We start from the raw sequence: 27,462 nt of genomic DNA on the forward strand, positions 1-27,462 counted from the left end.
GGCTATATAATTTATTACAAAATGTGTCTATATTTAAAGGAGGAAATGTGCTGTAAATGAAAACTACACATCACGTGGTGTTAGGGTACCACATATTTTCGTTGTTCGTTGTACATTCTGAACAACCCAGTAGGTTTACAAGGTTCCACTTAAACTGTGTACTCAACCCTTTCGTTCTTCGTCGTTTTTTTTTCTTGGATGGAAAGACGTTTTCATGATGTCTTTAAGCGCATTTCCAATTGTTTTAACGCAGACTCGTGGAACAGTTACAATTGTTCAGGCAGCACTGAAATGTTAGGAAAAGTGATTGACATTTGCAGGAATATCATTAAATAGAATGGCAATCTGAAAACTTTCTGACCGTGATGCGCAGTTAAGTTGTGGATGAATTATTCTGACTTTTATGGTAGGCTGTAAAAGTATATTGTTTCGCTTTAATTGTGATAGACCGCTTTTAAGTCCAGCTTTGTGTGTGCATATACAGTAGGAAAGGGCTGACCGATGTCATGGACGGTTTTTCATTGGTGTCGGTGTTAAACTCTTATTGACATTCAACAAATCGTACAAACAAATCATATTTGATCTAAAAATGTTTGGATAGTGTACTCTAGGAAGTAAGTCTTCGGCAGCTTTTCGATTTGTTGCCAGTTTTGAAAACCACCCACGTTTACGTGGAGCGACAATTTTGAGTAGGGCATTTACATTTCAGAATCATGCTTATCTTCCAAATTTCAGGTAAACACAGACCTTGTTCAACCATGCCCAGACGTGTTCGTGTTGAGACTATATTAGTAGCAAAAAATACTGGTTTACCAACAGAGAGAATAAACGAAGAATTGTAAATGCCGATACCGACCAAACAGCTTCTACGGTATGTAGTAAAATCAGTTCAGGAAAAGAAGCTTTATCATGACTCTGATCCATTTATTTTTTGCTTCTGTATAAACACATGATGCATTAAATCGTTAAATACTGACTTAAAAATTGAAACTTTTAAATCCACCACCAATCACATTCCACTTGAATACTCGTCGGTCTCTGGTTAACAAAGCATACCAATTTTATATGAATGAAGACATAGGGGCTTACTTCTGTACCAGGTTTTTTCCCTAGACAAAATGACCCCCCCCCAATATTACTCATCAATAGAACACAAGCTTTGTTTGCTGTGCGGAAGAATTGAGTTGTTGAAAAAAATTCCATTCATCATCAGAAAGCCGTTTATTTCTGATAAGGGTCACAGCGACCCACAGAGCCGATCCCCGACGCACAGGGCACAAGGTAGGACGATACGCTTAAAGGGACGCGCATGGGGACAATTTGGCGACACCCATCAGCCTATCCTACCTGTCTTCCATAACGGGAAGCTGGAGGACGCCTGAAAACAGAATTTCACGGCGAGGAACAAACGCCCAGAGCCCAAAGCCCCAGTTCACAAACAACCCTGGGACCCAAGATGTGTGAGTTAGCAGAGCTAAACACCATGCCACTGTACCTGCTGATGAATAACCTCATTTCTCTATTTTTCCAGTTTTATTTTTGCTGGTGCAACTTTGGTAATAAAGAGTTTGACTCATTATACAAACAATGTATGCATAACCTCAAGGAATAAAACCGAGTATACTGAACTTAAGTAAAACTGAGACAAAGATGGAGTCAAGTTTTTATTACATATTTACCTTGAAGCAGACGGTGAGACGATTTTGTGCAATTAGTGTGTAAGACTGTCATTTTGAGAATTAAAAAAATAGTACAAACAGAACTGCTTAAATACAGTACAGCAAAGAGGGACGATTTCTTTTCAAAACCTGCCACCTAGCGGCGCATTAGTGATATATTTGCATTCTGAACAACTACAGCCTGATTTTCAGAATGGGCAAATAACTACGGATTTTATGATTTATCAAGCTCTATTAATGTAACTAAATCCCTTTAAATTAATATTTTAAATTACATATAATTGGCACACGATTAATTTTATACTTTTAGACACTTTTTTTGGCCTAGTTCATCATTTGCTCCTTTTGTATAAAAGGTTGTTAATTTGTAACAATCTACATAACAGTATCTGTATTTATTATCTGTTTTTGCAAATTTATGACCTACAAAAATTGCATTTCAAAATGAAAACAAAGTGCAAAGCTGTTTTTCCTGCAGTACATCTTCTAGAAATTCATGGCTTCTGACAGTTTCTGTTTGAACAGTTTATTGTTAAATAAAATTTGATGTACATTGCATTAAGCCACTATTAAATTGGAAACTATAACTCGAATGATCTATTTACAAAACCTTGCTGTTACATTTCTATGAAAATCATTTGACAGAGCTGTTTAAATCCCATTATAAATTTCCACACTAATAATTGTGCTTGGACATGATACAAAATATGTAGTTTACAATGTAATCATTTTTAATATCAATTACATAGTCTTCAAAATATTTACAAAAGGAAGAGGTCTATGTCATGTTATTTGGTGTGGTGCTTCAAGCATTTCCATTAGGAAGGTGTCTATGGGGGTGTCTCCAATTAGCTTGAAGAAGAAGAGATGCTCTAGGCATTTCAAACCAATGGACCGGAGAGCTGGAAGTCGCAGCAAAAGCTTGGCAAATCTGAAATAGGAGGAAAAGACAAATGGTGTTTCTCGTGCACTTTGAAAGGACAGCGGCTATTTTAATGTACCAAAAAACGTTCGTCTTCTTGTCAGTGTTATTTTTTTTTCTACTGGCATCCCTTTCAGGCTGTCTCCTTCCTTGTGCCCACTGTTTGTCAGCACAGGCTCCAACTAAAACTAGCCATCCTCCCATTTTCTAAGCGCTTCTTCCAGTTCAGATCACACACGAGCCAGGGCCTATCCTTGACAAGCACAGGCATAAAGCAGAATACACTGTGGACACCAGTCCATCACTGAGTACACAGACACAGACAGTCACACCAGGGGCAATTTTCCCAGAAGCCAACCTCCCAGTACAGTGTTGCACTATGGGAGGAAGCCCACATGAAACCACACAGAGAGAACATAGAAACTCCATGCAGAGTCTCTAAAGGTCTGGAATTGAACCTACAGCCTCAGGACTTCAAAGCAGCAATTCTAAACACTGCGCCACCATGCTGAATAAAGATAAAGCTCATCAGATAATTGAGCTTAGCATGTTAAAGGCTGTAAAAGGTTAAAAAAAAACAGGTGCACGTGTTTCACGACCTACTACTTTGACGGTTATTACAACAGACATATGTGCTGAAAGTACAGGATTCATAGGATTCGTCTCAGAGGTGGTTAAGCACTACTGGAACAAGGACACGTACCTGCCAGGCTGCTCAGGGTATTTCTGTTTTGTATAAGCCTCAAGTGACGCATACACTTTCTCCCTCAGTCCCTCCACTTCAGATGGGTTCGATAAGCCCTTTGCATCTACAACAAAAAAGGTCAAGTAATTCAAAGACCTGTACCTCACAATATGTCTTGAGACTGTCGGAACATATCTTTTTTGTTCTCCACAGCAAAAGTTGTTCCAGGTTTGATGAGAGTAGCCGGGAATGGTCAGTTTTCAAAACTGTTTAGATTTGAAGACGTTGATTTGGAGATAGAGTAAGTTCTGGAGATTTTGCATGGGAGCACAGTGATTTGAAAACTGTCCTGTTTTTCTGAAGATTTATAGAAGATTAAAATAAACATGCACATTCACATTTTGAATGAAAAGCTTCTTACCTGGATTAAAAAGAACAATGGCTCGCAGGCACCCTAATTCTGTTTTGTCCATCTGCATGTCTTTCATCTTTGACACTAGCTCAGTAAGAACTCTGTAGAAATAATGTATTATTATTATTATTATTATTATTATTATTATTGATGGCTGGCTCAAACTGTGTTACTGTATCAAACTAAGTGCCATTTTAAAATGTATGTATTATTTTTATACAAAAAATGCATGTAGTTTTTATACTGATGGAGAAATTTCTTTTGGATAATAACATCCTTGAAATAAACATAGGTATCTGAATTTTAAATCTAAAACAAATAATTGCTTATATTCATCATAAGAATGGCTAATCAACAGGCACCTATAGTTCCCACTTCTGATGCTATGCAGACATCTCAGTAGCTCCTCATGCAGACCTTCAGGTTGAGAAAAAATTTGTATATTTTAAGTCACTTTATTAAGCTGTTATTAAACTGGAAGTTGAGGTAAGTAACAATATACAGTCATACAGTATGAGAAAGTGTTTTATCCTGGTTATGCTCTTCTTCAGTACAGTACAGCTAGTGTCACAATACAAGTAGAGAGTGCTAAGTTAGACTGAGAGCACATGAATTCCAGTATACCTATCGAAAATCGATCCAACCCCAGCGCTATGTGCACTGCTGCGATGGACATGCAATCCAGTGGCCAGGAGGATGCCATCTTTCACAGTGACTGAGCGGTGAGAAAAGGAGGCGATGAGCAATTCATTCCAACCTGAAAACAACAGAAAAACACACTAGAGACGTCCAGCTATTGCTATTACACTTTAAAAAGCACAGCAGATTGTGACGACAAGCTAAGGTTTAAGTCTTGCCTGGACAGTTTCTTTTCAACCATCTCACCACTGGCCAGAACAGACAATATAAGCAGTGAAACATTTCTTTTGAGAGGTAGAAACACCGTTTTATAACCACTTTAATTTACCTGCCCGCAAAAGAATGACTTGATCATCGAGAGGTAGTTCAGAGAAGTGGGGGATTCTCTTAGCCCACTCCACGAGAGTGAAGAGCTGTTTGTCAGCTGCTTGGCAGATGTTGGTAACAGGATCATTAGACTGACAAGAGAAGGAGAGACACATTACCACACTAGACATGGTTGCTGTAAAGACAGCACTACAGAAACTCTGTAATAACCAGTTGTTTTGACTATGATATTTCTTTTCTGACAGAAACTAAGCATTTAAATAAATCTTTTGTGCTTCATGCATGACACAATTTGGCATCGGCACAGAGCACAGAGATTCAAAAGAATCATTTGAAATACAGGAAACATCCTTGTACTCTTACAGCTCAAAAGCAAATTGACTATGTGTCAAATCATGATAGCACATGTAGGAAATGGATATGATTTTTTATCTTACACTCTTGCAAAGTACATACTGAGTTTCCCAGACTGGCATCCATATATGTTTCCGTCTTTGGCTCCACTGCAAGCTCAGCTTCCAGAATTTTCTCCACTGGCATGTCTTCATTGTAGTTGCTTGTGGACTCCACTTCGTTGTCACTCTTCTCTCTGCCCCGCTGTCTCTCCTCCTGGACGGCTGAAAGATGAGTCAGGGCCTCGTGAGTGCAAAATCTTTCGCCTTTTTTGTAGTTTTTTTTTTATTTTAAGTTAACCGAAGTATAAAAAAAAGGGAACGCCAAGTGACATTTACAAAAGGTCAGGTATGAGGAAAATCTGGATTGAAACTACCCTTTCGAGAAAAAAAAACAAGAAATACCCTTAAGTGTAACAACTCTCCCTAAAACCCAGCGGGCTTCAAAGAGCAGAAGATACAAGGCTTTAGAAAAGCATCGATTTGTGCTTATGTGAACTCAGATGCTGCAAATACTGAAGCCTCTCAGGAACCTCAATGATTCAAAATGATTCAAAATACTTAAGTTAATTAATTTCCTATAATATTTACTCTATATTTACTCTATAAAATATAATAATTATCTATACAGTTATTATTATTATTCCATCAATTTTCTAACCACATTGTCAAGTACAGGGTCGTGAGGGAGACAACAAGCATATTATTCTAATATATTATCATATATAACAGGCAGGACAGTAGTGAAGTGTTCAGCATTGTAGTTTCACAGTGCAGTGACCATGGATTCAATTTCTGGGGTGCTGTCTGCGTGGAGATTGTATATTTATCCCGATTCTGCGCATGTTTCCTTTGGGTGCTCTGGTTTCCTCAACAGTCTAGACACAAACTTCTTGGTTATGTGGATTCTGGAAAAACATGGCCCTGAACTGAGTGTGTGTGTGTGTCTGTTCTGTGATGGACCAGTGTCCTGTTCATGGTGTATCCTGCCTTGCGCCTGTTGCTTGCTGGGAAGGGCTCCGTCTCTGCTGCGACCCTGCATTGGATACAGCTACTAGAAAATAAATGGATGGATATCCTCAAGAATTCTGCATCAGCATACAATGAATATTACACAGAAAGAACTCAAGATTCTTTGTTTCTTCTAGTGTAATTTATTATACTGTATATGCAAGAAAATAATGTGAAAATAACGCTGACATTTTACTTTTCCTAAATTTCTGTCTTAAAACACAGCCATGCCATCAAACATTCTCCGTTTTCCATACTACAAATTTAGGTTAAGAGTCAGAAATACCTTATAAATTGTGGCTAATCTATTAATATGCCAGTGTATTCCATGCCAAAATGCAAGAGATTGAAAAGTATAACCAGTTTCCTTTAAACTTTTCCTTTTAGGGCAATTTAGACAACATTCCCATTTAGGGCAATGCAGTGCATAGAGCCATATATGCAAGAAAAAAAAATGTAAAGATAACACTGACATATCACTTTTCCTAAATTTCTTTTCTCTCCCCAAACACAGCCATGCCATCAAACATTCTCTACATGTTGTAGGAATCCTAACCCTAACCCTAGCTCAGGGTTTGGTAGGTTAGGGTTACGGTTCAGATTAGCCCTAAAAAAGCTAATGCAACCTTCTACTCATTTGGGTGGAAAATATACCTCCGTGTATCCAAATATTAGTGTAAAAAGTCTAAGTAATCTCTGAAAACCAAAAATAATGTGACAACAATGGTAGAATTCTATTTTTTGATAAGTGTTCTGGTATTGGAAATTTCATGTTCAATGGTGTTCTCAATAAATGTGTTTCCAGGCTTACATAGGTTAAAAGACAGGAATACCCAATACATTTTGGCTGTATCTCTTAATACGCAATAGCAATTCATGCCAAAATGCAAGAGATTGAAAAGTATAACCAGTTTCCTTTAAACTTTTCCTTTTAGGGCAATTTAGACAACATTCCCATTTAGGGCAATGCAGTGCATAGAGCCATATATGCAAGAAAAAAAAAAGTAAAGATAACACTGACATATCACTTTTCCTAAATTTCTTTTCTCTCCCCAAACACAGCCATGCCATCAAACATTCTCTACATGTTGTAGGAATCCTAACCCTAACCCTAGCTCAGGGTTTGGTAGGTTAGGGTTATGGTTCAGATTAGCCCTAAAAAAGCTAATGCAACCTTCTACTCATTTGGGTGGAAAATATACCTCCGTGTATCCAAATATTAGTGTAAAAAGTCTAAGTAATCTCTGAAAACCAAAAATAATGTGACAACAATGGTAGAATTCTATTTTTTGATAAGTGTTCTGGTATTGGAAATTTCATGTTCAATGGTGTTCTCAATAAATGTGTTTCCAGGCTTACATAGGTTAAAAGACAGGAATACCCAATACATTTTGGCTGTATCTCTTAATACGCAATAGCAATTCATGCCAAAATGCAAGAGATTGAAAAGTATAACCAGTTTCCTTTAAACTTTTCCTTTTAGGGCAATTTAGACAACATTCCCATTTAGGGCAATGCAGTGCATAGAGCCATATATGCAAGAAAAAAAAAATGTAAAGATAACACTGACATATCACTTTTCCTAAATTTCTTTTCTCTCCCCAAACACAGCCATGCCATCAAACATTCTCTACATGTTGTAGGAATCCTAACCCTAACCCTAGCTCAGGGTTTGGTAGGTTAGGGTTACGGTTCAGATTAGCCCTAAAAAAGCTAATGCAACCTTCTACTCATTTGGGTGGAAAATATACCTCCGTGTATCCAAATATTAGTGTAAAAAGTCTAAGTAATCTCTGAAAACCAAAAATAATGCGACAACAATGGTAGAATTCTATTTTTTGATAAGTGTTCTGGTATTGGAAATTTCATGTTCAATGGTGTTCTCAATAAATGTGTTTCCAGGCTTACATAGGTTAAAAGACAGGAATACCCAATACATTTTGGCTGTATCTCTTAATACGCAATAGCAATTCATGCCAAAATGCAAGAGATTGAAAAGTATAACCAGTTTCCTTTAAACTTTTCCTTTTAGGGCAATGTAGACAACATTCCCATTTAGGGCAATGCAGTGCATAGAGCCATATATGCAAGAAAAAAAATGTAAAGATAACACTGACATATCACTTTTCCTAAATTTCTTTTCTCTCCCCAAACACAGCCATGCCATCAAACATTCTCTACATGTTGTAGGAATCCTAACCCTAACCCTAGCTCAGGGTTTGGTAGGTTAGGGTTACAGTTCAGATTAGCCCTAAAAAAGCTAATGCAACCTTCTACTCATTTGGGTGGAAAATATACCTCCGTGTATCCAAATATTAGTGTAAAAAGTCTAAGTAATCTCTGAAAACCAAAAATAATGTGACAACAATGGTAGAATTCTATTTTTTGATAAGTGTTCTGGTATTTGAAATTTCATGTTCAATGGTGTTCTCAATAAATGTGTTTCCAGGCTTACATAGGTTAAAAGACAGGAATACCCAATACATTTTGGCTGTATCTCTTAATACGCAATAGCAATTCATGCCAAAATGCAAGAGATTGAAAAGTATAACCAGTTTCCTTTAAACTTTTCCTTTTAGGGCAATTTAGACAACATTCCCATTTAGGGCAATGCAGTGCATAGAGCCATATATGCAAGAAAAAAAATGTAAAGATAACGCTGACATATCACTTTTCCTAAATTTCTTTTCTCTCCTAAAACACAACCATGCCATCAAACATTCTCTACATGTTGTAGGAATCCTAACCCTAACCCTAGCTCAGGGTTTTGGTAGGTTAGGGTTCAGACTTTCGTCAAAGAATTATGCAACCTTCCACTAGTTTGATATGATGTTATTAATTCTATATTGTATGTATTTCATGTCTTTGTAACCTACCTTCTCTTTTCATGCCCATTGCTAGACATTTTTGATAGCGGCAGTACTGACACCGATTACGCTGGCGCTTGTCGATCAGGCACTCTTTGTTGTCGCGACACGTGTAGGTAAGGTCTTTTCTGATGGTCCTTTTGAAGAAGCCTTTGCATCCTTCGCAACTATACACCCCGTAGTGCTTGCCTGTGAAGATGACAGGATTGTCAGTGTCGGGGATCACTGAACGGTGCACAACAGATACAGGAAGAAGTGTAGCTTGATTTACTGATGTGTTTTTTTCTCAAAATCTTGTCACACCTACTCTGAACATCTAAGAGTGTGACATAGTCATTACACTTTTAACATATTTCCTACAGTTCCTGTGGTTCTCCTGGTAAACTGTCCTAAATAAGATGCCACTCAGCTCATCTATTAACACTGGGATGAAATCGCTAGAAAAGTAAGAACTCTTCGGAGCAATTCATATTTTCTTGTGGAGTTGTATCATAAAAGATGCACAATGTTTCAAGCTTTCTGTTCCAAGGTCTTGATTATTTAAGGAATCCTACGATTGGGAATTTCATTGATCTTATATTAAATATAAATGGGAAGACTCTTGCTTTACTTGAGGAAAGTTCCTTTATTAAGCAAGTAGTCTTTGGTATTAGGTGTCAACAGTTTAGCATCCTAAAAAAAAATACACAAAAGAAAGGATGAACAAGGTGCAGTGTAATTACCCGATGATCGATCGCCACATATTGCACAAATATGTTTGGATAAAGATCCTGGACTCATAGACTGGTAGCTGCTTAAATTTCCAATTCCAGAAAGCCCAGGGGGAGGTTTAATATCTTCCGTACTGCTTACATTATTCATTGAACTCATCTGAAAAAAAGAAAGAAGTGGTCATCAGGTATACTGAAGTGCTTCAAGCATCTTCACCATCTCTGGGCCATTCACCCTTTGGCCATTATGGAAGTAAGTGTCAATAATATGGAAGAGCTGTTTAAATGGAAGATGAGGGAGAATAATGCCAAAGAACTACAGCACAGCGTTGCACTGTTCATGCAATTATGTGCGTTTTCACGAAACATTCAATAAAAGTCGTTGCCATTGCTTGCAGTTCATCTATTCCCCAGTAGAGGTCAGCAGATTTTCAGTCTACTAAAAAAAAAAGGAAACGGCAACTTTGCTTTGCGTGACTATTAAGGGTAGCGCTCTTGAATGTTCTCCCCACGCTGAGTACAATGAATTGACCTAAAAGCCACTGAACAAGACAGCAGTTAGTTATTTCTACCTGCATTCCTCCTAAGGAGAACAGACTTCTTGGCATGTAAAGCAAAACAGGACTGACCTAAATATTTGTAGTCTGCAAATTTAATGTTAAGCACATCAGATGTAGATTATAGATGCTCTGCTGAATACGTTAAATAATGGTACGTCATTTATAATTGAGTGTTTTTCTAAAAAGCTAACTCTCCATGCAAAGTAAATCTTGCACTAGAACAAAATATAATTAAAAGATGAGAAGGTGTAATCTAGAAAATGGGAAAAAGCAAAGTGTTTCTTTCTAAACGGATTCACTGATTCTAAGTCTAGGCACTGAATTCAATAATATCTGGATTATTTCACTACTTAAACAGTGCAGGAAAATCAAGAAACTGAATCCCTTCAGGCACAGACCAACACAGTCTTGACTTAGTCTGTTAAGTTAACTGAGATCAACCTGAGGTCCTGAGTTAACTTGGTCCATGATAACAGAGGCCAACAGATACAATTTAAAACAGCCAAAATAAACATTAAACAAGAAAAGCAAACACATTCCTAGAAGTGAAAATAAAACCAATAAACCATTACAGTTACCAACACCTGATTCAGCTGCACTGAGTCAAAGACATACAGATGAATGCAACAACTGACATAAAGAAAAACATCACATTTCTAGTTCATACATACATTTCAAATTCATGTAGCAACATCACAAAGAAAACGTAGTAAAACTAGTAGTACAGCTACTTAGAAATGGTATCTTAATGCTCGAAGTAAAGATGTATAACATTTGAGAAAGAAACTCGGTTAAGGTTCCATTAACTGGCAAGCTACTCATTCCCATGGGTCTGGCCTGTCACTCCTCATCACTGCAAAAGCCAGGAAAATGTTCCCCTCCAAGCTGAAGGCACACAATGTCAATTCCTATAACAGCAGCGAGAAAAAATCTGACATTCCAAAATGAAACGTGACATCTTTTCTAAAATATCATTTAAAAGTGCGAGCATTGCCCGGCTTAAATTCTTGTGATAGTGCCTCATCTTCTTCAAATATTTAAATATGAGCTACTGTATTTGTGGACAAATGGATACAACGGTAAAATTCCAGCAATTGTAATAGCAAAACATATAAAGGATGCGCCTAGAAACGCACATGAATTTGGAACGTGTTTTTGTGACAAAGGGACATTTTTCAGGAGCACTACAAATATTAAATAAATGCCCTGGTGGAATGCACAACTGAATCCCATCCAATTCAGAATTGAGGGAAGCCTAATCCTAATCCACTGCTGCAGTGAAGGAGAGATACTGTACCTACCTGTGGACTATTTAATGAACCGAAGTTCATACCAGGCGTCAATGGCATAGAAACAGATGGCGAGGCTAATGAGGATGTTATAACTGAATAAGGCGAAGCTAGTCCATTGATAGGGGATCCCATAGTGTTCATTGGTGATGGAACTGGCCTTGAGGAATTGATCGAAGCACTGATCACTGATGGGTGTCCGACCATGGTGTTCATTGCAGGCTGAGATGGAGGAGAGGTCACAGAGGCGTGATTTACCTGCACAGAAGAATCTGCAATCAGAACAAAACATCACAGTTTGAGAGAAACGCATAAGTGACTTCCCTACAGATGCATAATTACAATTTTATATCACTTGATCACGAACAACCAAACTTGCTCTAACTCTCAATTTCTTGTTGTTAATAATGTAATTCTCTGGGTGTACTAAAAGCAAGCATAGTAGATTAGAATAAAGATAAGCAGACACATGGGCCTAATTCAGAGTTTTAATGAAACGAGGAATTTTTTCACTTCATTTACCTGTGAGTATAATATAAAAATGCAAACCCAGAAAAGAATGTTAACATAGCTAGCATCTACAAACATTGTATGACTATGACATATAGTGAGCTAATTTGTTTAAAAATATTTTTTCCTGAGGACAAATTAATTCATTGAAAGCTTCAAATGTGTCAATAAACCCATTGTGCTTTGTACAGGTGTCACTGCTGTACAAACTATTTTCCCATCACTACTTGTATGTGTACTGGATACAGCACATCCACAAGACTTTTGAAGTGTTAATTTTTTTACTAGCAATGACTTAAATATCTGCTGTTATTACACCAGCATTATCATTAACTAGCCTTCACCAAATACCAAGAAAGAAGTATTTGGATGTTTGTGCCTGACTATACAGTACATATAATCACGAATGACCATATGAACTCTAAAGACTGGTGAATTTTTTTATCTGAATTCATTAGAATTAGTATTATTTTGTCCACTGTAAATGACACGGATCCTGTAACATATCGTGTGAATGCAATGTTTTGTTATATATAAATTTGTCAAATGTAAAGTTATATCCAGTGATATATAGCTATATTAATTGATTGAAAATATCCCTCAGTACAAATTAAATAAGGTTTGCTTAGCTTCAGTGTTTTTTTTTTTGGTCTGAGAATATAAACAAGTGTTTAGATGGCCAAACTCAGCTAGAAAATCTGTCAGTCATTATGATATTATGGCATGGCATCTGCATTCTGTAGTGCTAAATCAACAGTGCCACTGAGACCTGTGCCAACTGCTCTCACATTACTCAAAATGGATTTAGATTTTGGACAGGACTGACTTTTGGACACTTACATTTAAGGCTTTTTTCCTGATTGCTAAATCTAGCACTCAAGATATTGGCAAACAACACACCAAAGATGTATAATATTGATGAACAACAGACTGGATTAAACATATATTCCTTTATTTATATGAATATCAAACTGTGTACTTGTTTTACAAGAATAGTGACATGTTAAGAATTTGATAGCAGTCTCAAAGCACTGTCATTCTCAATTAAAAGAAATTATAATAAACTTTCTCAAAAGAGAGGTAGTAATTACAAAAAAATAATTCCTTGCATTTATATGAGCATTTCATCCCAAAGAAAGAAGAATTTAAAGATCTGATCTTTCCATTACGAAGCGACAGTACAGCCTAAAATAAACCATTCTTAAGTTTATCTACCATGTAGATGAATAGACTTGTTCCGGATATTATTAATATGAAATACAAACCATCACAACGTGATGTGTCCGAATGGGTACTCACTCTTCTAATTAACTGACTGTTAAATACTGTATGAAATAGAATTCTCCTTATTAACCAGACACAGAGACCCAGTGATGAAATAAGTATATGTCACAAAGAATGTTATGCCAAATGAACAGTTTTTACAAATGACCAGTTCGTAATATTCTTAAATAACCAAAAATCTGTATAGTAATTGCATACAAAACATACAAAACAATACCTACCTGGCTGTAGGGTGAAAAATATGCTAATATAGGAATGCATGTTTGAATTAGATCAACACAAATCCCATATAGATAACAAACGTTGACGCATTCAGCGCTACAGGACATCTTATCATACATATGGACATCACACATTTTAAAAGTTCATTTAAGCTAATTAGTTTAACTTCTGGTTGAAGATCTATGAAATAGACCAAATATCCTATCAGGCTTCACTGCTATGGATCATTACATGGTTGCACTTTCCAATCACATTTTGGAAACCTTGGTGTATTTTCAGGTGCAGTTTTTTTTTTGTTACAAAGCCAGAGCTTGAGCTGCAATATAATATAGTTTGCATCTGAATAATTACCATCTCTGCAAGGATTTCTCCCTGAACTATTCTGAAAGGCTTCTGCACTGAAATAGTACGTAGCAGACACTTCCAGTATGAGCTGGTATCTCTGCCTGTTCTGTGTAGCAGCTGTTGTGAGGGTTTAGAAACATTGGGCTTACTGACAGACTCACATTGCCAAGTGTCACTGCTCCTGGCTACTCAGTCAACACACACCGCACACCAGCGACACAGTGGCCCGCAGCAAGGTCTATTCCTCTTACTGCTGCTTGTCACAAAATGTCACTTCCAAATGGCTTATTTTCATGGAGGAGAAACACCTGCATACTGTATGCTAAAACAACTGCAGACAGATACAAAAATGTATTACAAGTACTTTTTTTAAAGGAGAGTAATTCAAGCAGAGAGCCTGGTAATACATTTTGAACGTTTTCAATTTGCTTCATGAAGCCAAAGGTAGATTTTTTATTCAAATTACTGTACAAAACACACGACCACTCTCCTATACCATTCTTCACAATACAGCTGTGTGAATCAAATCAGAATCAGTAAAATCATTAATTTCAATATAATACAAGACTTTATGCTAAAATAAGCCCTCAGTCTGCAGAATGAGTATTTAAAAGTAGCATCCTGAGCGTTTAAATTAGTCTAATTAGAATGTACAAGCTTAATTATGAAGTATTAATCCAGTTAACATCACTTCGATGGACTGCAGCCATTAACCAATGTCGCTCTGTTCAATGAGATGAAGTTGCCCCTTATAATATTCGTTTGGCAGTCTTAAACATCTATGTTTTAAACTTGTGCCATAAGTAGGATTTGAACCAACTCCATCTCTGAACCAAAACTATCTCTGAATGCCAGAAACACAGAAGCCAAGTTTTGCTATTAAGTTCAAAGTTGTTAATGAAATGCAGTAATATTTTATTAAAATTTGTAAAATGTGAATGTGAAGGCTTCAGCTTTAGATAGATGTATTACTTATTATCAGTCCAAATAATATAAATCAGTATTAAACATTAAACATGGATACAAGCATCTTTAATTCAAATCAATATCAAATATCAGTATCAAATAATGTCTCCGTAATCTTTGCTTAATACATTTGCTGCATTTTAATTTCATACACAATGGTAAGATATTACAGTTAAATTTTGTACACTTACAAGTGAACAGGGGAAAACTGTGCACTTATTGCACTCTTGTGTTACACTCAATTCTAAACACTACACTCTTCACCCGTTTTAGGGAATATATTGACATTTTCCAATCATGTTTTCCACAATGGGGACAGTGGAAGCTAAAGTTATGATTAACTTAATGTCTAAGAAGCAAGGCCATGTTCTGAGTAATTAGAAATAACCTACATTGAACTATTAGTTGTGTCTGGAAGTCAAACTCGATTTCCAAACACTGAAAAAACTGACCTTTGATCAGTTCAGTTCTAACTCAAAGGTCAGAAACACTTTGTTCCAACGGAGTTCAAAAGCATCAATAACATCTTAAATTAAAAGCACAAAATTGTGGCTGTGTATGGGAACATGTAATGGGAAAGGAAAACTCATAGCTGTTTTACACACAAGCTGATCAGTGGCTGATCAGTGTTTCTTGCAAAGAACATAAGAAAGAGAGATTCATTACATTTTCTGTAACGCACTCCTCCTGTATCCTTCACTTCAATGTGATATTCTTAAAATACATCATTACACAAGTCTTTTTTGGGAGACATTGAAATGCAGTCTCCTAAAATTATCTTTGGAGAAGGTTCAAGAAGATAAAATGTGGAAATACTGACACTTCCAAGAAAACACTGATGCTATGAAATGCAGAACAACAAAAGATCATTGGATTTATTGCAGCCACAAGTATTAATGAAGACAGACCTAGTTTTTAGAAACACGCAACAAAACAAAGGTGGAAAATGCTGTTACATCAGAAATCTTGATTGCTTAAATGTGACAAACTTTCAATATGCTGATATTGTTATGATATTATGATATACATAGTCAATAATAATCTATTATTAGCTTATATTTTAGATGTAATAGTAAGACAGAAGCAAGTGACTAACAGTTTTACTATAGTTTGCATCTGAATAATTACCAAATTGTCCATAATATCATAATAATGATTAGAGCAATGAATTTAATCTAAGATCCTCAGATTGCACAACAATAGAAAGCAAATATCATTTAATTTTATTAGGTTACTAAATATAGAACATACATTAGGTAGATTAAACAACCTAATCCATGCACCCCCCTCCAAAGTACCCTCCCTTCCATCACCCAATCCACTGAAGAATACATTCATTTATTTCTAAAAGAGTTTGATGTCTGATCAATTGTGGCACTAAATCCTCTTATCCCTCCGTAAGCATCTCCAACCAGTTTATCTACCAGGAGCCCAGCTGTCCAGACTGGGGCAAACATAGTCAAACACAACCTACCGCTTAAGCCCCTCTGGCTGAAGACATTAAACAGAACCTGATTAAACACAGTCTCCTAATCTCCTGAACAAGCTGACAACATTATATCACAATCCTTTTTTCTTTTGTTGTCCTGCATAAGTTACAAAAATACAGTACAGTATTAATACTTAAGCACTTATTTGAATTATTCTTCATTTCATCCCTTCAAACACATCCCTTTTAACTCCACAGACGTCTTGTAGTACAATGGCTACAGCAACATATGCAACTATCTATTCAATACATTACATACAGTTTGATCTGGTAGAGTTGTAACAAATTCTGGTACTTTGATTCTTGACTGGCTGGTCCAAATGTCTTACCTAAACAGCAGCTATATAAGATACCACTGTTACCAGGAGTTAATTAAGAACAAGAGCAACATAGCATGCTGCTACATTTTTTTCAGAAAAGCTACATATATTCAATACCACATTAAACCTATACACCTAGGATTGTGCAACAGACCAGCAGACTAGTGCAGAATATCTGAATGTGTAGCTTGCTCGTAATAGTTTTGCAGTCCCATACCTGCATTAAACTACTACTACAGATTCTAGCCTCCAAGCATAACCCAAGATTAAATGAACAGAATTTAAATGACAATTCAAATTCCTCACGATAAAATCTCATCTAGTTTTTTCCATGATGTCTTGGTCATGGTGAAGACGATAAAGCATTCCTTCAGCAGATTATGTCAAGCACAAACATAACAAGAAATACATTCTAGCATATTGATTTTGTAATTTTTGTAATTGCCAACAGAAGTTACAAGGTGAACTTATAAACTCAGAAAAAAACAAAACAGAAAACATTTTTGGAAAAGCTTTAAATTACCACAAACAAGGAACAAGGATAGGAAAAAACTGTTTTCTCAAAACTCCCCGTACAACTTGCAAATTTTAATTTTTCATGAACGAAAGAACTTTAACGATGAACCTGGTCTGCCTGCCCTGAAACTGAATTATGTACTGCTGAATATCTAAATGAACCTGTAAAACTGCTGTTGCTACAGGATTCTCCTCTGTTTTTCATCTGACAAAATATAGACATATACTGTAGGTAACAAAGAGCTGTAACATAACTTCATCAACATAGAATACCCAAAGAAGGTCAAATTCAGTTTCTTAGATCAGTGTTATATACATCCTTCATAATTCCCCCAAATTACTATTTCAGGTAGTTCTTTCCTAACTGGGGATAAGTGTTGCTAGGTAGATTTGAATGTGTTGACCAATTAGTTTACAGTTACATTAAGAATATTTTTTCCACATCTTCTGCAAACACAAAAAACTGATAAGTCCAAACTGGATTAAGCTGTGAGAGAAGACTGGCAGGTCTCTTCCCTAAAAAAAAAATAGAATTTTAACCTCAAATTTTCAACAATAATAATAATAGCAGAATAATAGCAGAAACCAACACTGCAAATCCATTTGTGATGCTGCCGTCAAAATCCCTTGATCCCACCAACAAAAGGTCAATGTCTTCGATCGATGAGTACATGGCTGGGAGTTTCAGGCTGAAACAGTTGGACACAGGTAAAGAAGCAATCTGCTACTGGACATCCACATAGAAAATTCTATTGGCAGAAATGACACTCCCCATTAGATCAGCAGTGTGAAGCAGTGCTTTTTCCAACTGAAGCAAGGTACTGTGCATTCAGAATTACATTCAAAACAACCATAAATTTTAAACTGTTATTTAAATAAAAGAGCAATGGGCTCCAGAGAAATATATAAAATGCAATGAGCTTACCAAGCTCATTGAAATGTATGTATATATGAATTCAAAACGTTGACTGAAAAATGTTAAGGCTGGGACTAAGAAATCCAAGACATTTGTTTTGCAGGGTATGCAAGTAGAAGATTTTGTTTTGCTATTAACTAAAATTCTTAATTCAATACACAAGGTGTAGCCTAAATCATGAAATCTCACATTATAAAACCTATATCCAGAATTCAATACTCCTTCATGTTTATCCAGAGAAACACATAACAAAAATATTTAATCTCGATATTGTTTGGTTCAAATTTGATGATGCTCTATTTTCACATTGTCTCTGCTTCATATTATTTTGTTTTGGGTATGGTTTGCTTGCCTCACCAAACTTTTGAAGTAAAGACAGGCATACTGTACAAACTGGACACATAACAAAGACATGACTGACGTCCATGGAAAATTCTGAATACTGGAAAATCACACTTTTTTCTTCTCACAAATGTCAAGAAAGGAGTTGTGGCACTGTGGCTAAGGATCTGCGGCTGTGGCTGGAAGGTTACGGGTTCAAATTGCGTGGCCGGCAGAGGAATCCTACTTCGTTGGGCCCCTGAGCAAGGCCCTTAACCTCAGCTGCTCCAGGGGCACCATATAAATGGCTGATCCGGCGTTCTGACCCCAGGCTTCTCTCTCCCCGTCTGTGTGCCTGTGTGTCTCATGGAGAGCAAGCTGGGGTATGCGAAAAGACAAATTCCTAATGCAAGAAATTGTATCTGGCTAATAAAGTGATCTTATCTTCAATCCCATTAATGCTTTCAAACAGGACCTGCAGTAAAGGGGACTTTCAATCTACTGTATAATGTAAATCAAGCAAACATGAATGAGGGCTGACAGCATCTTTTATCACCAACGAATCCTGAAGGAGAATTATGAGTGGGTGCTACTGTAACTCCAGAACATGAGAGTCCCCAGTGATTGACTGATGACACTGTACTGCTTCTACCAGTAGCCTAGGCAAGCTCATACCTGAGGCTACTTTTATGACCCTACTTCATGTGACCTTACAGAAAAACTATTGACTAATTTAATGTCAAATCTAAACCTCACCTGTAATATGAATATAAATCATGAAACAAGTCTAGCCTTTTAATTGTTAAATTAAAATAATAAAACTTTAATTAATGAAGCACTCCAATTTTTTACTCAAAATACAATTGCTAAAATTGAACATTGGTCTTAAAAATACAAGTAGCGCGTGTTTAACTTGAAAGAAACCAATGAAAACTTCTGTGTAATGAAATGAACACCAGATATCATTAACAACTTTTAAACCGGGCCGAGAAAAGAAGGAGAAAGATGTCTTAATATAACACTTTGTGAAGCACAGTGCTTTAGGTGGTTTTGGGGAATCAAGCCATGTGAAAGAAAATTAGCTTAGCTTCTCAATCTTCAGCCCACATTAACTCACCTAACATTGATTATTTTACATTGTTACATCACAGACAAAACATAACAACAAACCATTAGGGGCAATCTCACTAGTCTTCTCTACTGGTATCAGTTAAAGGTTCATGTATTAAAATAATAGCTGGACAAATGAAAAAGTATGATTTAAGACGTGAGACTTCCTCCACCTATGGAATAGTAGCCATGGGTATAATATTTCCCAGTGAAAATGAACTGTAGAAAAAGGAAGAGATTAGCTCAACCATGATGTTTTACCTGAGCCCTCTGTCACTGATAGCTATAATTACATTCACAGCAAAGGACTGACAGTGTTTATCAGAATGAAGCCCAGTGGGATAGTTCTTTGTCTTGGACTGCAGCCAGAACAGAGCAGTTTCATTGTAAGCACTACACTGCTGTAAAAGGAACCCATTCATTTACTTATTAATTACTGGGAAGTAGAAACAATTCAAATTAATTGGCTATCAGGGGCCAGGGACATCACATTGAAAGAGTTTCTTTGTCCTTAATTGAGAATTCATAGTGTATTGTAAATGCAGGCAACATTCCATGACAAATATATATACATTGTACAATTGACTCACTTCATACAAAAAGAAACTTACGTAAGAATAAAACATTTTAAAATTCACATGACCCTCATGCTAAAAATGAGGCCCCTACATAAAGGGTTATGCAGGAATTAACAGTTCCTGGTATTGTGCATTTGCACCAAAAAAGCCCAAAACATAAATTAACTCATTAAAATTCTGTACAGTTTTATATCGTTCTATAAATACTGAGCCTCTATAAACTAAGGCATCAACATGCATTTAAAAAGCAAATAGACAGTAGAGTATCCATGTTTCTGATGACAGATTGTCTAATAATTAACCAAAAGTGAGCAGAAAAGTAAAAAATGACACAGAGACTGGAGGGTTTTCAGGCTGCCAGATTCCAGATATGCCAATCTAACAATGTTTTGATGAATTCAAATAATTACCAGGTTCTTTAAATATTTTCTGGCTAAGTCTTTAAATTTTATCTCTGCTTCCCAAAACAAAGAGATCTTGAATATGCGTGGACTTACTAGACTGGGCTTGAAATGTGATAACTGAATTTGACATAATGTTAATGATAAAGGGTTTTATTTATTTTCTCAATTTAAAATACAGTTAATATAAAACTAAGAAAATACAAGCAAGGAATGTGGCATGGTTCTTTTTCTCAATCTGTCTAGTTCAGCTGTTCTTCTAATCATTCACTGTGACTACAAATGTCCTCCTATGCACAAGATCTAGTTTTTCTTTCATTTTGAAATAAAAAAAAACTGTCTTCAGTTTACAGGTCTTCAGACTGAAGAACACATTACGAATGTATGTCCCACACAAATAATATAATATACACTGATAGATTAGGTCATTTTAGTTCAACCTCAAATGTCATGATAAAACTGAATCAGCTGTAAGTGGGTTTTCTTTTATCACAAAAAATATATTGACAGTTGAATGTCACATGTATTTGTGAGACAGACTTAATCTACCTGTTTGAAAAGAATTAAGAAATATTCATGAGTAATTTGAGCGCATGCAGCTTTAAAAATAGACTGATCCCAACTAGAGTGAACAAAGAAAAGTACTCATTTCACAGGAGGATGAACGTAGCATGGCCAGTTGCTACAAAAAAAAACAGTTTATTACAGACAGAAAAATGACAAGATGATACTTAAAAGTTCCTATACGAACACAAAAGTGAACGCACATACAGTAGGAACTGAAAATATGAACATTACCTTTTAATTTCAATAAAACAAATCATGCCATTCTCTGAATCTAGGATACTTACAGTGCGGGTAGCCAGAAGATCCAGTAACATTTTCACAAGGAGTTGAATGTAGTGGGTGCCACATAGTGAGATAAACTAAATCATTTCCAGCACATACAGCAGACAACAGAGCTGTGAAACCAGACACGACAAGTGGCTAAACAGGAGCGAAGATGCAAAAAACAAAAGACTGTGCCCGGTGCTGGATTAGAAAGATTATCTTCAGATCAGTCCAAGAAGAACCGTTTATTGCTGCAGATCAGATTATTTTTCATCAGGCTCACAGCGTCAGTACAACTATCTGCTCAGGAACACCTGTTGTTTTAGCAGCATGTTTTTCAGGAGCTAAATCAGCCTACAGTTCTTCCAATGATTTAAGAGTTGCAGAACGCAGGAGTATTATCTGACATTTGGCTGCCACAGTCAAACCTGGGTGTCTAATGATATTAAAAATGTGAGCAAATAACCTTTGTAGCTAAAATCTAATTTGCTTATGGAGTAACATTAAAATTCATGGTCTTCTTTGTTTTCAAGGTATACAGTAAGTTCTTTTTTCTTAAGTCATAATCAGAATTAAGCAACTGAAAGTGTTGCTTCTTTCTGAATGTCCCCAGTAGCTCTGTAACTACGACTGCTGTAACTAGGGCACATAACATGCTCATTAGAAGACAGGGTCGTTGCACATTTGGTAATTGTCACAGTTGCGCTGCATATCGGTGCATGCTGAATGTTATTTAATAGATTCTTTATTTCCATTTCTATCTTCTTCTGCATTGAGAGAAATAACACAAATTAAAAATAACAGGCTAAAAACAATCCCACAATGTTTGAAGTGCAAATTCAACTGAAGTAGCTAAAAAGGCCCCAGTATACCTTACCGTAAGATTTCTCCAGTTTTGGGAGTTACGTTTTAAAGTGATGAAAATACAGTAAGTATCCACTGCCAAAATAAATAGATGTTTAACCAATACAAACCTCCTTCCAAACAGATTTATACAACGCAATTTAAGCAGAAACCACTTGACCACTTCCAGGTTATGGTACTGATTCTGCTGTAACACAAATAATGACTGCTTTATGTATATTGTGTGCCGTGTTGACATACTGTATTACCATGTTAATTCAAAAATCGCATTTATGAATTAAATTGATGCCTCAAGATCATAAAGATAAACATAATGTGTAAAAAATACTTTACATTAAGAACACCCAATTGGTCGCATAAATCAATTTAGAGTAATATTAAATCTTAATATTGCTTTCTAGATTTAATCTTCCTCAGGCTTGCTTGATTTTTAGTATGTAAAACATTTGCTTTTCTCTATGAATCTGAGTCACTTTAAATCCATTGAAATCATAACTCACAATAGCCAGGTTGGGAACAAAACAGATCACATTATGCTTTCAAAGTGCATTACAGGTACACTGTGAGCCAGCAAATCAATCCCTCTCCTAGAGTCCCTTTACAACATCTGCTGATAAAAATGGCATTTGCATACCTAAAGAGACAACATGGGCTTTGTACCTCCTATTAAAGCACATAATTAAATAAATGTTAGCGGTACATGGGTTCATGTTTCAAAGACAATAGCGTTTGTCTTTGAAAGCATTTCAAGATTACATCTCAAAGTAGCAAGAAGGCTGTGAATCATTTCGGCTTTCAGAGACCCACTAGAAGATTAAAGTAATAGAAATTCAACTAGGGCTCAAATTCAATCAGAACATCCAACCTACTGCCAATTACAAATTGCAAAAGTAATACTTGATAGGGGCTTTTCTTTGGGTATCTAGCAAACAATAGGTGGCCATCGAGAGACACATTCTGAATATGGTCAAATCTTGAATTTAATCCAGATGTAAGAAACACAAGTATTAATTTCCAGAAAAATATAAGCAAATGTGGTAACCCAAACACAAATTGAGGCATGTGAAAACAAAAATTCCAATCAAGCAATTTGATTTTAAATTTTAGATTTACAGTATTTTTTTCTTCATGGCATAAAGGATACTGTATCAAGTTTAATATAAGGAGGATAAACAAAAGTACATACTATCCAGACCAATTACATTTCAATTTCCACATCATGAAAAATAACTACATTTTCATTTTGCTCTTTTAATAGCATTACTTCATCACCATACAGTATTTTATATCTACACAACAGTAATTAAGCTTGCACAATAACAAGGAACATAATATAAATTTGTCTGACCAGCTGGCCTTAAATCACATACAGGGTTTGTTAGTTTTGATACTATTAGATAATACCAGTGAACTGACTATCCTCTGAAAAGAGTTAGACTTCTTTATAACCAAACTGTTTGGTTTATAAGACTGTAGGCTTCAGAATCTTAACTTCTTATTTTTTCAGGCTATGACCTATATATGATCAGTCACATACAAGCTTTACTACTAAACTTTTATTTTAAAACACATTAATAAAATCCCAATTTCCTTCCATGTTTCTTAAACTAGAAAAAGGTTTTAATAAGCAGTATTACACCTTTTGACATGAAACAAAACACAGTGAACCAGAAGATTATCGTACTCGGTACATAATGAATTGAATATAATTCAATTAATTCAGTGGTATCAGCAAGCCTTGAGGCAGACTGTGACATTAGAGAACATTACGGACTGCAAGACAGAACAACCATGTTACGAAGACATTTTAAAAACCTTATAATAGAAATCAAAAGTATCCAATTTACAAAGAATTGAGGGGAGAGGAAGAAGTATATTACAAGATGAGTTGTTAATGGATGCTGTGAAAATGAACTACAACCCTTTTTTTTAAATCTCAGTGGTCAGCAACACAGAAGGATTCTTAGATCCTGTTTTCTTGCAACCTAGTTCATAAAACTCTCCACAAATGTTGTCCCTGTGTAGATTCCGTAATGCAAAAGATAAAACATAGCTTAGCTGAGAGCAATAAACAACCCACTTTCCAATTTCTTATGGAGTATTTGATCAAATAAATACATGCTCTTCCACAGCAATAATGTTAGAAAATGTGGGTGGTTGTTTAAAATAAATTTTAAAGTAATTTCCTGGAAAATGTAAAGACTACAATGAATTTGGTGACTTCCTGCATTTCATTTAAGCTGTGTAATTTTAGAGGTACATTTAACACATAGAAGGATTCACTCACATTTTGTTATGTTATGTTATGTTGTATAACATAATTTTCTATAATTATCTCAACAAATGCGGTATAACAGTTTTTAATTTATTAAGTAGACAATTTATTTTTCAAGACGCTATTATAATTCATTATGACCTCTGACATGCTTACCAGACAGTAAAATATTTACTGATCTCATACCAGTGGTCACTGGGAAGGCTGATTTAGTTTAAGTGCGTCTGTATGTAACTTTCACATTAAGCAATTTCTCCCAAGGACAGATGACACTGCATGTTTAACCAACAGAATGCAACACACTCTGAAACTGGTCAGCTTGCAATCATGCACTTCTCCTGTTGTAATAGTGTAAAGCAATATTTCTTTTTTAGTGATTCAATACTGAAGATAGCACATTATAGTAATATTTAAAATAAAGTTTCCCACAGTTGTCCAAGATATCCACCATCCATCGTCAGTCCACTTATCCTGGTTTGTAGGACACAGCCAAATATCCAGTAATTCCCTTGAATGTTAAATGTGAAATTCCAAAAATAGTCTTTAAACATCTACAGCTCACAAAATACAACTCTAATATTAATATTGTTATGACTCTTAACTTTCACAGATGTTATAAACATGCAATTTCTTGCCTGAAAAGAGTTACTTGATGCTTTAGAGAACACTAGAGTAACACGACTATCCAATCAGAAGCAACAACTTTAGATCATATCAGTGAGTATTATCAGAGACCAAGGTTTAAAACAACAAATCCACTGTACTCTGTCATACTGTGGAGCAGCAAGAGCTCTCAGATCTTCAAACAAGGAAATTATTGACACTGGATGTCAAAGTCCACAGTATCAAACAAATCTCAGGTTAACACAAATACATTCCACAGAACAGTTTTCTCTGCCCTACACAACACTATGCAGGAGCAACAACTGTAGGCCTAAATATTAATTTTGCTGAAGCCTTTACCCAGAACAAAATGTGTATTAAAGGACAAATTTAAGGTGACATTGAAACAGTATTCAGCTATACAGTTATGTTTCCCAATTTTACTATCACTTTTTAAAATCTTTTTAAATTAATATTTTAAAACAGAGCTTCAAAAATCCTTGAGTTAGTTTTATTAAAAGCTGCTGTTGACAAATAAACTGTTTTTAAAGATAAATCAACGTGACAAGACTTTAACCACAAATCTATCTTAACCACAGCTGCCAAATAACGAGAAACATCTTTATCTTTACACACATTTTTTTTGGCACCTTCAGGTAATAGAATCGTGGATGACTTCCCTAACAAATCTTAGGCAGTAGTCACTCACAACTCAATACTGAATTCAGCCGTATATAGAAAAATTCAAACAGATTTTATTTCGGTCTTTACTTAAGATCTTTCATAAAAATCAACTTTCGTTGACTGCAATTCACGGAAACAGCGCAAAACCTATGGAAAAAACAACATGCAGGCGCTGTGTCTTTACATCTTTTCCATAGATGGAACAAGAAACGAAATATTCAGGTTTGCCCGCTTTTTCTCAGGTTCAAGCCATCGTGTTGAAAAATAATGTTCCATTCCCTGTCTATTTGTTTAATATCAAGCCGTAGCACGGTGTTGTGTATCCATGTCTGTAACGGGCAAATTATAGCATCAATATTGCAGAACATTCAGACGTGCGACTACATAGATCTGTCTCAAGAAATCTGGTATTAAGCTACACACGCATGTGGACTCCTTAACAAATATGCGTTATATCTGTACTTTGAAAAAAAAACACTAATGTATTTAAGGCAGTTGTACTGTGCCCATTAAGACGTCTTTTCTAAAAACTGTCCAGCACTGTACGTCAAGTCCCATTTAGTTAGGTTGGCCAGATTAACTTTTCTGCAAAGTGGCAAAAAGTCCCAGCTCCTCTTACAAGTACTTGACGTCTTCCGTACCATTGCAGACTAATAAATAGCGATTCAGCTGCAAACAGTTTAGTAGGAGACGCGCTAGAAAGGCCATATATTACATAAGAGTAATTAAACTGCCAACCCCTGACCCTGTCTGAGAGAGGGAGAATTGCTATCACCTGACTTTCTACACTGGCACAGCCTTCTTGTCAATAAACATTACTGCAAGACAAGTGCTAGCTAAACAGATAACACGGCCATTGGATTTATATCCCGTCTAAAGTCCGCTGATGGAATTCAGTTTGCCAGACCCTGCAATTGGAAAAGGCAGGGGAAGCACGCCGTACAGTACATCGCAAGCGTGGCACACGGACGGGAAAACTAAATAAAACTGCACAAGGAACCAACGACGGTGAAATCTTCAAGGCGGAAAGGCCACTTACTGAGGTGCAGAAACGCGTCATTATTATCCATTGCGAGATGAGTTTATTTGCTGGGTGGTTTCCTTAGGGTTGTTGTAGCTGCGCCGTCACAGACAGCAGCATCTCCCTCTGAATTCCTCTCCCCAACCCGACTGAACTCTCACTGCTGCTACAGCAGGACTGGCACACAGAGGGGCCCCGCTAAGGGGGTGGCGAAAACTGGGATAATCCCAACGACCGCATCACTCGCTGTTATCATCAGATCAGGGTTTCTGTGTAACCGCCCGGTTTAACAGCGGTCGCATCCCCGGACAGCTCTTTGTATTTATTTTGGACATTTTCAAATTTTCTGGGAAAGGACATTTCGTGAAAAGAAAGACAGAAAATGTTCCATCCCGAGTGGTGAACGTCAGCAAACCCAAGCGCGCTCTCTCCTCCTTTAAACCACAAAACGCGTTTTTATATCTAACGATGTTACGTTTTGCATTTAAAATAAATAACATTGTTGGATTTTGTTGTCTAAACATTTCATTATCATCAAAAACACCCAGAGTTTTAGTTCTTGTTTACTGATATTACAGTACAACATAATTAAGCTCATATTTGTTACAGTATCAACATACTTAAACTCAGCCCCCCGTTATTTTATCGAGGAAATGATATTGTTTGAAATTGACGAAATGAACGTGTATAGGGTAATGCTGCTTTGGAAAGGC

The 27,462-nt window shown here is 36.2% G+C and overlaps 1 protein-coding gene across 2 annotated transcripts; it reads right to left on the reverse strand.

The window, feature by feature from the left end:
* Window positions 1-1,651: 1,651 nt before the first annotated feature.
* LOC148823460 (retinoic acid receptor RXR-gamma-A-like) lies at window positions 1,652-26,923 on the reverse strand. 2 transcript variants are annotated; one of them, XM_088927690.1, is made up of 10 exons: window positions 26,768-26,923; window positions 11,506-11,765; window positions 9,657-9,804; window positions 8,944-9,123; window positions 5,121-5,281; window positions 4,666-4,795; window positions 4,323-4,455; window positions 3,708-3,799; window positions 3,305-3,410; window positions 1,652-2,610 (listed from the first exon to the last, which is right to left on the reverse strand). In XM_088927690.1, exons 1-10 carry the CDS (start codon window positions 26,796-26,798, stop codon window positions 2,463-2,465), a joined length of 1,389 nt encoding a protein of 462 aa, XP_088783816.1. In that variant the 5' UTR covers window positions 26,799-26,923; the 3' UTR covers window positions 1,652-2,462. The 2 variants fall into 2 exon arrangements, with proteins under 2 accessions (XP_088783816.1, XP_088783817.1); XM_088927691.1 differs by having other exon boundaries at window positions 11,506-11,751; window positions 26,768-26,911.
* Window positions 26,924-27,462: the final 539 nt, after the last annotated feature.

The sequence above is a fragment of the Atractosteus spatula genome, chromosome 11 (assembly GCF_055471065.1).
Source record: "Atractosteus spatula isolate fAtrSpa1 chromosome 11, fAtrSpa1.hap1, whole genome shotgun sequence".
Taxonomy (NCBI): domain Eukaryota; kingdom Metazoa; phylum Chordata; class Actinopteri; order Semionotiformes; family Lepisosteidae; genus Atractosteus; species Atractosteus spatula.